Source organism: Patiria miniata, unplaced genomic scaffold (genome assembly GCF_015706575.1).
Source record: "Patiria miniata isolate m_02_andy unplaced genomic scaffold, ASM1570657v1 HiC_scaffold_4, whole genome shotgun sequence".
In the NCBI taxonomy this organism is placed as follows: domain Eukaryota; kingdom Metazoa; phylum Echinodermata; class Asteroidea; order Valvatida; family Asterinidae; genus Patiria; species Patiria miniata.
In genome coordinates, this window is record NW_024037071.1 from 5038977 (window position 1) to 5052365 (window position 13389).

The 13389-nt window shown below is 39.2% G+C and overlaps 2 protein-coding genes and 1 non-coding gene across 3 annotated transcripts; 2 read left to right on the forward strand and 1 right to left on the reverse strand.

The window, feature by feature from the left end:
• The first annotated feature begins 292 nt into the window (after nt 1-292).
• LOC119739823 (39S ribosomal protein L43, mitochondrial-like) lies at nt 293-2599 on the forward strand. Its single transcript, XM_038214908.1, has 3 exons — nt 293-501; nt 1432-1541; nt 1680-2599. The coding sequence occupies exons 1-3, from the start codon at nt 374-376 to the stop codon at nt 1991-1993; spliced, it is 552 nt and encodes a 183-aa protein (XP_038070836.1). The 5' UTR covers nt 293-373; the 3' UTR covers nt 1994-2599.
• Nucleotides 2536-13389, reverse strand: LOC119739820 (nucleolar complex protein 3 homolog). Its single transcript, XM_038214905.1, has 17 exons — nt 13264-13389; nt 11848-12260; nt 11278-11525; nt 10534-10670; nt 10227-10388; nt 9559-9652; nt 8649-8851; nt 8356-8484; nt 7566-7688; nt 7236-7316; nt 6736-6909; nt 6466-6601; nt 6049-6230; nt 5443-5571; nt 4862-4959; nt 4335-4425; nt 2536-3729 (listed from the first exon to the last, which is right to left on the reverse strand). The coding sequence occupies exons 1-17, from the start codon at nt 13270-13272 to the stop codon at nt 3406-3408; spliced, it is 2733 nt and encodes a 910-aa protein (XP_038070833.1). The 5' UTR covers nt 13273-13389; the 3' UTR covers nt 2536-3405.
• On the forward strand, nt 3891-3963 carry Trnaa-agc. The gene has a single exon. It is a non-coding gene; the product is annotated as a tRNA-Ala (tRNA).

Genomic DNA, 13389 nt, shown 5'->3' on the forward strand with positions numbered 1-13389 from the left:
TTGTGTCAACAAAACTCGATAAAAATTGGCGAAGTGATATAAAAATTGGTCTTGTTCAAAACACTTATTTTATAATTCTGAATTTATTATTTTAAAATAACTTAAAATAGCCTGATTGAGTTTAAAATAATTCAAATTTACATTTTTTATTTTCAAAATTTCATAATTTAGTTTAATAACAGTATGGTGTCCAAAATATGTCAATACATTTTGTAAATTTGATACTTCAATCTAGATACCTGACGTCTTTGAACACAAATGGGCGAGTGAGAAACGTATCACCAGACTACATGTGAGTTTGCTCTTCACTCGCCGATTTGCGCTTCACCGCTGGGCACACAGACCTTTCAATCCTCGTAAAAAGTTATTCAAGATGACAAGTGGAAGTTCTAGTGCATTTCTACGAAGTGCTTTGCAAAATGGAATTGGTCGCTATGTTTGTCAGTTGCAGAGATTGACCTTGCAGTTCAGTAAGACGGCTGGAAGTGCCAAAGGAGTTAGGTACGTAATCTGTGGCGGAGCGGCGATATGCACTACGGAACCGGTAGGCCTACCGGTTCCCGATTAGGCTGCGGAACCGGTGTAGCATGAATTTAGGTTTTATGAAATACGGACTCATTGGTGGTATTGCACATGCTCATGCATAGATAACTAGGAGGGGACCGGTCACGTGAGAGGGTTTAACCAATAAAAGGGAAAAAGAGTCAGATTTTCATAGTCATACGGGTCCGATTTTCATATGACACCGGCAGTGGCAGCAATAATGCGCGTACGTCAGTCGTTGGGAATTCGTTCTCGGACTATACTTCCTTGAAGTTGAAAGAAACTTCTCCAAAGCCAGTAAGCAAATTTTGCAACCTGACGCCACTTCAGCGGTTGTGTTGACAAGTCTATGGAGAGTCAAAAACAATTTCTAAGTATTTCCGAACAAAATTGGAAATGTTTCTCAGTCCCAGATTCATGTCTTATCATAATTTTTTGCAATGACTGATCTTCATTGAGATGATATATGAAGAAAAAAGTGGCGTCAAGTTGCAACATATTTTTGGGAAAGATTCCCATATCTGGCCATCACTTGTCAGCCTGTGCACAAAAGTGTTTTCTCACTAAATACTTCAATATTTTCCCTGCTAAAGTTGACTTTTTAGGACATTTGTTTTCATTTTCTGATGGCTGATAGGTCACTGAATGGAAACATTAGTGATGGCCAGATATGGGAATCTTTCCAACATTTCATTTAATTGATTGAGAAGTCATGGAAGTAGGACTTGACGTTTGACCTTTAAACATGACTCAAGGATATTTCTCTGTTGTTATGAAGTGGTATTAAAAATGAAAAAAATGGGTTGATTATGGAGACGCATAATTTATTTAATAATTGTTTTAATTACTAAAACTAAAGGGGCATTTCTTTTTCTTTTCTGATTACAGGGATTTTGTGGAGCAAGATATTGTTGGATTTGCAGAAAAGAACCCACAAGTTGTATTGTATGTCACACCGCACACCAAGTACACTTTTCCAAAAGTAGTAGCCGAGTTCTGTAAGTACATCATTGAAAGTGTTCTTGATAAAATGTTTTGAATGTATCTCTTAATCTCTTTGCACTCTTATTTGTACCTGTACACACTATACTAAACTTTAATTTAAGCAATTTCAATTGGTTCCATTTTTATTGCAGTAAATGGCACAAGGAGGAAAGTTGACTTGAGCAACCTCTCCAGAGAAGACATCATCAAGGAGGTGGAACTTCTACGAACCCAGTCAGGAGTGGACATTGAGCGCATTCGTAAACAGTGGCATACTGACAGTCCTAGCGTTCAGGGGTACTGGCATCCCTTCTACAATAAACCGACCCAGTTGAATCAGGAAACCTTCCCGACTGCGAATCCGACACACAGTGAAGTCAGGATGCCGCGGTTACCTAAACTGACGCAGGAGCTTATCGGTGAATTGAAAGAACTCAAGGACAAAGGAAAATATGAGAATTCATGAGAGGAAAGTTGGTTAGCGACTTCAAACAAGTTGTTGGTGCCATTTTGACGCTTCAGATGCACAGATGACTTGAAGGATGGTCCAAGAGTGCACACAATTTTGTTCAACAGACTTGTCCATTAGCTCTGCCCACTAGTGGTGTGCATTTACAGGTAGTACCATATTGAAGTAAACACTGAAGACGACCAAAAAAAATAACCTGGGCAAGTTGTCAGGAAATCTGGTTCTTAACAAAGGTTGACAGTGTGAATATTGGCGATGCCTGAAGGCTTTATAGCTTTCCAGTTTTAACTCTAACCTTAAGAGGTGTTATCTGTTACGTGTTAAAATGCAGAAAAACATGAAATTTGTTTTGGTTTTCCATGTAGCCTGGTACCCTGGTTTTCATTGTGAAAGAAGGGGACATCCACTTGAACTGTTAAAGACAAAGATTTTTTTTTTTTGCTTCTCAAATCCGCTGGTTCCAGTGTGTATAACTGCAACATTTCATGACGTGGTACTCATGATACTCGGCCTTACAAAACGGAACTTGCACTCGTTAATACCTTTCTTCTGTACCATAAAAGTCTGGTGTTTATTAAATAAATTCAACCAAATAGCAATTTACAAATACATGTTGTTTGTCAATGTTTATATACGATGTTTAAATTACACCAACTTGCAAGCTTCAAGGGGAATATTACTGTTTCAGTGAAAAACAGAATTCACATGTATTCATGTTCATAAGATTGAGAAATCCTATATTTTTCTTCAATCCTCTATGCAATAGAACCTTAATTATTATATACTGAAGGTACTCAAATCATAAAGAGAATTGGACTGATACTTGTGTTGTTACAGGGGAAATATTTAGGAAGCCTGTACAAAACCGTCCTTTTGCAGTTTTTGTATGTACATGTACACGTACACTGGAACAACTTTACAAGGTCCTAAGGAGTTTACAAATTACCTTGTTATAAACAGGCACCTTGTATTACCAGTAATGGAACACAAAGACTTGGGACCTAACATTTCGTTTGTTATAAGCAGGATGTCGTATTAACAGTGCTCTTCTTATCAGAGTTTGACTGTATTACATGTTTGCAAAATAACCCTGTAAAACAGATCTGGGTAAAAGCCAATCCAGTTGAAATACAGCGCCTAACCTTCAATATAATCTGTCCACGATTCAAATTACACATGTAGTTAAAATGTATCCCACACAACTGAATGAAGTCCTAGTCCTTGCACAAGGCAACAACTACTTTATTTTAATCTAAGACTTGATAAATCTTTGTACCTCAAGTTCCTCATACAGCAAGGATTTCTCGAGCAATCTTTCGGCCCCAGCAAAGAGTCGGTTGTAAAGGGAAATCACTTAACTAATTGTAAAAATGAATTAGCCAGAGGGACAGTGCAAGAGAATCTTTAGCCTATCTGTTAACACCTTGTCCATTTCTTCGCTTCAGTCTCGTCTCTTCAATTGTCCGACATTTCTTTCCACCGCTCCCCAAGTTCTTAGTAGCTGGATGCTTTGCTTTCTTCCTCGGTGTTTGTTCATCTGTCCTACCACCTTTCCTCTTCAGATCTCTGACTGAAGGTTTAAGATCTGAGTTCAGAGCTAGGGGCGATTTGTCATCCTTTGTGACAAGATACCTATGTATGTCATTTACGTCTGGTGTGGAAATCAGTGTCCTATTGACCAGCTCATCAAAGTCCTTCTGAACATAGTCTGAATCGGGCTCCTTCATCACAACCTGAAAATAAAAATAAAACCCCATCTGCATAATATTATACCGTTTTAACAAAAAAACTTTGGGCGTGATCCCTGGCTACATGGCATATACAGGTTCATCATGGCTTCTGACTAGCGCCCCTTGAACAAAGACATTGACAAAATGGGGAACCGCCAACATAGGGCTGGGTAGCTCAGTTGGTAGAGCACCGGAACAGCAATCCGGAGGTCGCAGGTTCAAACCCCACTCCAGTCATTTCCTTTATTCAACTTTGAAAATTATTAGCTTCCCTTTGTGGTTTACTTTAAAAAAAAAAATTTAAAAAAAATTCAAGAGCTTAGTGTAGTTTTAAGTGCCTTGAGTTTCACGTTGTACTTTTTTGGGGGTTTTGAGTTGCTATTCTGATGCAGAATCGAGTGGATATAAATTGGATCAAAAACATCAGACATCAAACTGATTCAAGTCTGCCCTTCCAATGGCCTTGGTTTTACCACCTTACTGTGGTGTTTCCACCAACATTTAGTCACCTACTAGTGACAGATTAACCCAAACAGGCCTGCCTTTCCCTCTCCAATGTCCCAGTGTCGTCTGCAGAATAAACCCACATTATAATCATGATTTCTTACCACGGTTTTCTTCTTGCCTCTTCTGGTATCAATGGGAGGATTGAAGATCATCTGGTCTGGGCTGAACTCCTTCAAGGTCTTCTGGGCTGACCTACGACAGAATATAACCAAGAAGAATTTGTCATGCGATTCTTTCCAATATCTGTAGCTTCCTGTGCATGTAAATATCTGCCTGGTTACCAAATGAACCTAACAAAAGCCATGCTTGTACCATTTTGTGGGTAAAACTAATGGACATGGGCATTGCCAGGATGTTTCCTGGGGGGGGGGGGGGCAAACCACTCAAAAGTAGCAAAGTTACAAACCATCGGTATGGAAGGGCTCAATTCAAAACTGGCAATTGTCTTTCCCTGTTCCCCCCTTTTTTTCGTTTTTCCTTTTCTTTTTTCAAGTCGGTAAACTTGAGTAAATACAACAAAGAGTCAACCCACTCAAAACAGCTCTTCATTCTTCAAAAAGGCTAATACACTTACAAAGTCTTGATAATTTAAATTTCTTCGTTTTCTAATCAGAGAATGACGACTTACAATCTGGAGATATTAACAGGCAGTGCTCCAATTCCAGTCAGTGGGTTACCCTTGGTTATATGCTGAGCGTACTCTCTGACTGTGGGATGATAATGCCTCTGAAATGGGACAAACATACAGATACAGATTTCACAATAAAGAATCTGAGTTTCTACGAGAATGACAAGTCAACAACACACAATGCACCAAATTACAAACCTGTACTCTCCAAAGCCAAGAATGATCATTTGAACATTTTGATGATTTTGACATTTCATTAAAAAATGTGGATATCACATAATTGTTAGATGTGTGACGGATCATCAACACAAATGCTTCAGTGCAGAAGAGAAACTACAACTTGATTAAAAATTTTAATATTTTTCTGATTACATTTTTTCTTACACAGACACTGCCATGCACATAAAAATAAGTTTCTAAGGGTCACTGAATAAAATGTTATCCTCAAACAAACAAATGTGATTTATAACAGAACTTTCTCAGCATTTAACCAGCTCAAAATTGAAAACATGAATGTGAATAAATCGTACTTCTTACTACACGAAGTTACAAAGATTGGCCAACTACATGTTACCACATACCTTGAGTAGATGAAGTTCCCACAATGCAGTGCTCTGTGCATTGCAGTGCTCTGCCTCGGGTAACTCTGGTAAGAATCTACCACTCCCAAAACTTTCACTGTCAAGGAGCAAGTCACTCTTAGGGTACCACTGCAAAGGGGACGTCAAATAAAGTTATTACATATCATAAACGACAAAGAAATACTGACTTCTGGCTTTCTTTAATTAATGTTTGGTTGGAAAAAAAAAGGAATCAACAGAGAGGTTCAGAAATGCGTACGGTGAGGCGTATTGGAAGCTACATGTATGCGTTCCCGTTTGTGTACAGACATGTCATAGAATCCGTGTATGTGGACCTCTTTAAAAAACTTATGTTTTATGAGATAATTTGACCTCATTATCAGTCCATTTCTTTATTCGAACTACTATCGATTATAATCACTTTATTAGGATCACAGGTAAACATTGTCAGCAAATGGGGCAACAATTTCTTCTTATTCTCAGAAAGACCATATTTCAGACCAATTTTTGATACTTCTCCAAACTTTCACACTTTTGTGTCCTAGGCTGATCCCCAACTTTGGTCACTTTTAGAGTTTAGTTTGATTCACCTTCAAATAACTTTACCTTCATGATATTGCGTATCGCACAGCCGTATCCCAGAATTCCATTGGGCATCATCTGTAGCGCGAGTGTAGCGAGACGTTTCAGAAAAGCCAAGACTCGTTGGAACGTGACTTGTTTGTGCCGCTTTGTGATCATCGCATCGATGCAATCAAGGATCAATCTGGCGTCCGCACTGCTATCACCTACAATTCCAAATATACGATAGAAAGACGACTTGTAATTGAGTTAGTTACAAAGTCATCCAATCCCAAATCATTATCTCAATTAACCTGTGGTAACTCATTTAAAATGAATAGATGTTTAATCCTCCTACTGTTTAAAAGATCACAAGCGGTCAAAGTTTCCTTCCACTTCCCCTGGTATACTTTTAACAAACCAATGCTTGCATAGGAAGGTTAATCCAATGATTCCACTTACCCGCATGCACCTGAGGCATTGTTACGTAGAGCAATGTGTAGAACTTGGTTGGGTCAATGTTAAGGACATCGCCCTGTCCAGACAGAATCAGGAACGCTGTCAAAACGCAGTGAAGACTGTCTCGGTACCTCAAATCCTACAAAACAATGTAAAGAAAAACAAAAAGTCTAGCAGTGAGCATATCGTCTTGAGAGTCATCTTTCTGTCAGATGTTTTAGCAATCCGTGCTGAAAAAATCAGTAAGCATAAAGAGAGAGTCTTTCAACTTACCCCAGAGTCTATGAGCGTGTACAAGACCTTGACCAAATCATCAAAGAAATCAATGTTGATGAGATGAGCAAACTTGGACAGTCCTTCCAAGACTGACGACAGCAGGACAGAGTTACTGGCTTTCTTGAGGATGCGGAAGTAGGTTGCAAATACCGACTGAATGATCTCTGTGTGCTGGTGAATGAAAAATAAAAAGCGGTTAAAAACGTTACTGGTTATCATAGATGATCATAGTCATGTGTGGGCAATTCCAACATCACAAACATTGCAATCAGATTGTTTTTCTGTATTCTAAGAGCTCAGCTAATAAACCTGAAAATGTACTTTTCAAATCTTTTGCATCCATCATCTAGTTGGTGGTCAAGGAGATTACAGACTAGGAGTTTCGGATCATTTCTCTGAATCATTAATTAGATATCATGGTTAATTGGCTGTTACGGACATTACATTTTCTTTCGTAGCGCTGGAATTGTTTGCATCGGATGTTGGGTAGAACTTACCAGTTTTTTCCTTTTGTTTTTGTTCTCCGATGCCTCGGTTGCCTGTAGTTCTTTCTCAACCTCTGCAAGACGTTTTTGATGCTGAAAATAAGTGAATAAACACAATGCAATACAATGTAGTACAGGTGCTAATGGGTTAATCGGTGTTTGAACTATCAATATAAAACTTGAACTGTATTAGTATCATAAAACTTTCATTTTGTAGCATAGAGACTTGTTACTTGATACTTCATCATTTCTATCACCCATGCATACATTCCATTCCGCTGATTTTCAGAACTAAAAGCTCCAACGACTGCAGTTATCTTGATGGATCTTTGATTGACCAACCTTCTTTTGTGACCTAGACATCTTTTTCAGTTTCTCTTTCTTCTCAATGAGTTTTTTCTTCTTGTCCTCTTCTTCAGGTAAAGTCACTTCTTTGATCTTGAGCGACAGGAACGTGTTGAGAACCTAGCAGCGAAAACAATATTTTATAATGTGACAGTCAATCCACAAAATCTTAATTGTGTAATTACATAGATCTATAAACCCTCCTTTTGTTTGATCAGTCACAGACAGTCAAAAATTCAATCTTGTTCCCCTGCCATGCCTTTTACACAGGCTAGTCACCAACAGGCTGTTCATATTTCAATAGGCACTGTGACTAGTCAGATTCCATCAACAGACAAAAAGCAGGCGACTGGTAGGCGCAGCTGGCTTATCAATCACCTACAGTCAAAACATAGCTATATAAGGTTTCATAACAATCACAGCCAGTCAATCCTGCGTTATGGAGGCAGGGAGCACTCAACTGTTACAAGCAGTCACTTGATTTATTTTGACTGCTGGGCCGGCCTTGTTGAAATTGCCAGCCAGAGAAGGGGGGGGGGGTTAATGTATAAACACTCTTTCGAAAATATCGTTAAAATGTTTAGATTTCATATTTTGGAATTTTTGTACTCTGACAGTTATGCAAGCAAAAAATATCAACATATATCCTCTACAACAACATATACACCTTTAAATATACAAATCCTACTTTTTTACACCGTGATTAATTCCATTAAAAAAAACAAACCTAATGCCAATAATGAAGTACATTGGAAAAGGAAAAGTAGCTTGAGTACAGTATGCATACCTTAGGAGATACGCTGTAATTGTGACTGCGAATCAGTCGGCTGATGAAGCGAACTGCATCCAAGACTGCTTCTCCTACATGATCGGTCTTGAACAGCGTACGAACGTTTAGACAACAGGTGTTGCAGATCTGTCAAAATGGAAGAAAAAGTACAATCAGTTCATGAGCTGATCCTGAATGTACTCCAAGACATTTAAAGAAGTATTCCTGTGATATTTTCAAATTTAATTCCCCCCCCCCCAAAAAAAAAACATATTCTAAACTGACATTTTATTTAGCGATAGCCAACTTACTTCTTCATGTTCACTCGTCATTAATGACACAACCACGTTAATGATATTGGTGCGATAGTTGAAATGATGTAAGCTCGTCATGAGGCTGCACAGACATCGTGCTGCAACCTCCGCAAGACTCCGTTTGGCACTCTCCGGGAGGTCAAAGGTCGACTTGCCCTGTTCTTTCTCTCGTTGGATTTGCTTCTTTGATTTCTTGTGGCCTGTTTCAAGACAGAAAGTTGGAATTCTCTCAACCAGTGCAAAACCTAATAAGGAACAAATTACTACAATCCTTTTCTTGTCTAATTTTAAAGGGCATTTAGCCCTTTAAATATCTCCTGGTTGTAAGCTATCAGTTTTTGAGTTCTGAAAGATTCATGACTTTCGTTAAAGGTAGAGTAGATCATTTGCAGCTATCCAAAAAAGTTACTGACCAAATTATTGTTAAAAAGCTTACTTTTTAGCTGAAAGATGGTTATGGCACTAAACCTTGTGAAATTGTTCCTTCTGGCATGCTGTCATTTTGGGGGGAAAAAAAACAATAAAAGAAGATCATTTCCAAAGATGAGTCAAGTGACCCATTTTTGGAATTTTCCGTTAGTATTTGGTTTGTAATTGCAAATGATCTACTGCACCTTTAAAGATGCAAGACTTGGAACATTTTCCTGGTAACACCATGGCTATAATCTGTCTCAAATCATATTTCTGAAGTTACAGCTTTGTCCAGAAATTTTGGAATATGTAACAGTTAACAGATAACAGCAGACTAGCGAACTAGTTTCAAAAAAATGACACATTGTTAGTCCCGTCTTGGAATGAAACACAGTGATTCCATCTTGGCAAATCTGCATGTGTTCTCGGAGAATACATCACTAGTTTACCAGACAAACTTCTTGTGCGATTACACATCAAAACATGTAGTTAGTACCTCTGCAAGCTTTCTCCAAGAACGACAGGTATGCTTTGTATTGTTTCAACAACCCCTCTTCAAAATCTCGCTTCTTCTTGACGTCTCTGCTTAGCTGTGGAGAAAAGAACCGTATAACTGTTAAAGTCTGTTGAAGGGGTTTAATAGATACGGTGACCATTAATACTGCTACAGCTTGTGTAGCAGCCATTTTAAGGGGTGATGCCTTTGTTTGGCTGGAATGCATGAGTGAACCTTTTGTGCCTTCATTGTTACTGAGCTAAACCCATCATTGACAGGCACTCACCAGCGCTGACCCACCACATCTATCAATGTCAGTCAAGGCATGGTCCCCTCAGTTAACATACCTACCACAGCCTGTCAATTGTACCAATATGAGGCCAGTTTGACAGGCACTCACCAGTGCTGACCCACCACATCTATCAATGTCAGTCAAGGCATGGTACCCTCAGTTAACAAAACTACCACAGCCTGTCAATTGTACCAATATGAGCCCAGTTTACAGAACTGTTAAAACCTGTCACCTGATAGATTCTGACATATAGGGTTACTCTCTCCAGTTGTCACTGACAGAGGGAGGGTCCATTCATAACGATCAAAAGAATTTGATTCCTTGAAAGTCTGGAACACAAGAAAAAAAATGGGAGTTTTGGTGCGCTACTCATTACCTCCACAGCTTTGGCCTTTTCTCCCCATTCACGTATGCGATATCCAGGGGAAATATCCTTGAAGACTTCAACCAATGACACCATGACAAGCTTCTGAACGGTCACGACGACATCGCGTTCCTTCTCCTCAAGCATCATTCGTAGATCCTTCAATTTATTGATCTGATAAAGGCACAAATAACACAGTCATTTTATGAACTTATTCAGACAAACAGTTTAGTTAGACGCAACTCAGCAAATGCCATTCTAAAATGGGCATTATGGTTACATATATCTCACTACAAATTACTATGATCGTAATACTCACGTTTCTTTCGGGGTCAGTCAGTACAGCGTGGGACAGATTAGCGATCCTTTGCTTTCTCAGTGTCAGCTTCCTTTCCCTCAGTGTGAATAGCTCCACGGTGCTCAGCGCTGGTAGTGCTGGCTTCTCTTCTTCAACATCTGCAAAAAGTTAATTGGAAGTAGAGAAAAAAATGTTATGAACCCTGCATAAATGTTGTTTGACATTGCAAGTCGATCACAACTCATCCAGTCCCAACAAGCCAAATTGGTGTTCCAACTGTGAATGTGCATACACGATTCGACAATTTTATATTTGGGGATAAACACAGCAGATAAACGCACCCGAGTCTGGGGGGGGGGGGTGGTACCGAATCTGCATTCTGCAATTTTCATGCAATCACAAAGATGATAGAAAGTTTTGTTCTCACAAATGTTGGGGCATACAAAACACCTAAAAGCCTTTTGCTGTTTAAAGTTTATGAGAATTTTTGTAATTTCAGAACAAGACTTCTTTAAATTTGCTTTTACTCAGTATGATTTTACACGCATACAGTGAATTATTGATCCCAAAAGAACATGGTCAAAGCTTGATGGGCACATGCACAGCTGGAATACTGAACTGGCTTCATTCAATCAGAAATGAACTGCAAGAAAGGCATTCCTTTGTTACTGTTCATCCCCTGTTACTTGTGACCTGACGTTTGACTTGACTTGTGATTAACTTGTGACGGACTTAACCACAATACTGCACAACTTGTGTCTTTACCTTGATGTGTCTCTTCATCTTCATCTTCGACCTCTTCTGTCGCTTCTTTTCTCTCCTCTTCGTTCTTTCGTTCCTCCCACCTGAACTCAAAACCCTTGGCATGTTTGATGGGTAACAACTGTTTCATCTTCCGCTGTGGATCTGTTGCTGCAACAGGGATGGACCTGGGCTCCATCTCGTATGGCTGCAGTTTGTTGTCGGCATCGTCTTTCTTTCTCTTGCTGCTCTTCTGTGAAGTTGGAAGTTCACTGAAAAATAAAAGGTAAATACATAGAGCCTCTGCAGTCAGCAGACATCTTAAACATGTGTTTCGTTATTACCTGTGTATCCTTGTACACATAGAACAAAAGCTGGCACCTCATAGCTAGCCGCAATGCAAACCATCTATTAGCTTTAATACAAGCAATTTATTGTTTCTTTGGCAATGACTAAAGACACACTGTAGCTGCCCACCATTCACCAAGTTGGTCTCATACATTTTTTGGAATTCCTTTATACTCCTAAGATGATTCAAGAGAAATTCAAAACATAACTTTTAAATGTTGATCATTTCTCCAAAGTATATCTCACCTGTCGTCAACACTAGAGAGGAAGTTTTCCCCAAATCCCATTGTCTGGATGTATTCCAGATCTTCTCCAGTGAAATCTTCTGTCGCATCTTCTTCTTCGTCTTCTTCTTCTTCTTCCACATCTTCTTCTGGTTCTTTCTCCTTTGGATTCTTTGATATCTCAGCATCCTCTCCTTTCAGTTGTCTGGCGTTCTTCTTGGGTTTCTTCTCCTTGATAACACCAGCTTTAACTCCTGCGGCGTGACTGGCTCTGTTCCAGAATCCTCGCGGGGGTTTCTTCCCAGAGCCACTCTTAGAGCTTTTACCGACAGTCTTGCCATGCTTTGTAGTTGATGACTTGCTGGAGCGTATGTTAGACAGTTTTGTGACACTGACTTTCTTCTTATGCACACTCTTGCCAGCATTTCCTCTTTTCTAGAATTAAAATTTAAAAAATTTAAAAATGAAACAACGGTTTAAGCCACACAAAAAAATTCTGCTCCCGATTACATGGCATTTGAAAAAAGGTAGGTAGGTAGGGTTTTTTTTTTTTGGGGGGGGGTACTTTTTTTGGTGTTGATCATATGTAGGGGTAAAAAGGTAGTAATTGATGGTTTGGGTTTTTTTTCCTCATTCCCCTGCCCCTAAACCCCCAAACCCTCCCAAAAAAATTAGGGTAGCGGCTGTCAAAATACGGTAGGTAGGGTACCTGGAAGTAGAATTATCTCCTTTTTTTACCTTACTAGTAATAATGTAATGTTACTTTCACATTACCCACTCGATGATAGGTTGATGAAGAATTAATTTGCATATAATCGTGAATAAAGTTAACTGCATTAACATGCAGGGGTCTACATTTCATGTAGTACATGAATTGGAAAACCAACTAAGGACATGAAGGAAGTCTTAGTTGAAAGTAAAACGTAAAGCTTGCAAACTTTTGATGTTGAAAAGTAGGCCATATTTAGTAACAAAACCAATCAAAACTTTATTGAACCAAACCAAACTAGAAAAAAGAAGACCCCCCTTCCAGCCCCCCCCCCCCAAAAAAAATAAGGCGTCCTCATCAAACTTTGTTGGACCTCTTGTTTCTGTCTGATTTAAGTGATGTTTGTTCCTTTGATATTGCATGAGTGGGGCATTTGCTAAAGTTTTATTAGTTTACTGAATTAAACAACCGCTCTCTCTGTAGTGTGAGGGCGCACTAGCAGTAGCAGCAGCAACCGGTACGTTACCCGACACTGCTGCATGCAGTGCAAAGGCCATGAAGGCAGGGCGAGTATCGCGGGCTACCTACAAATAAAAAAAACTTCTTTGGTCTGTTCTAACACGTGAAACTTAATTTTGCATATGAACAACATCTGCCATTGTTCTTAGCCTTTTTCGTGTTAAAACTCCTCAAGATAATCCGATCGGATTGCACGTGCACGGCACTCACCTTCGCCATTTCACCTGTTACAATAAGTCGGGTTCGCTAAAACTTGTTCATGTATTAGGCATAGATGTCGTCAGGGTTTCAACTTTATGACCGTCTTGTTGAAAGCACGCCCTCTATCGATCTTCC

Bases quoted from the DNA above. Each gene is read 5' to 3' on its own strand.
- LOC119739820 (XM_038214905.1), bottom strand. The intron at 8,852-9,558 runs GTACTAACTACA...GTCTTGAAACAG, and splicing joins CTTGGAGAAAGCTTGCAGAG to GCCACAAGAAATCAAAGAAG. The intron at 3,730-4,334 runs GTAAGAAATCAT...TTTTATTTTCAG, and splicing joins GAGGCAAGAAGAAAACCGTG to GTTGTGATGAAGGAGCCCGA.
- LOC119739823 (XM_038214908.1), top strand. From the start codon at position 374: ATGACAAGTGGAAGTTCTAGTGCATTTCTACGAAGTGCTTTGCAAAAT. The intron at 502-1,431 runs GTACGTAATCTG...TTCTGATTACAG, and splicing joins GGAAGTGCCAAAGGAGTTAG to GGATTTTGTGGAGCAAGATA. The intron at 1,542-1,679 runs GTAAGTACATCA...TTTTTATTGCAG, and splicing joins AAAAGTAGTAGCCGAGTTCT to TAAATGGCACAAGGAGGAAA.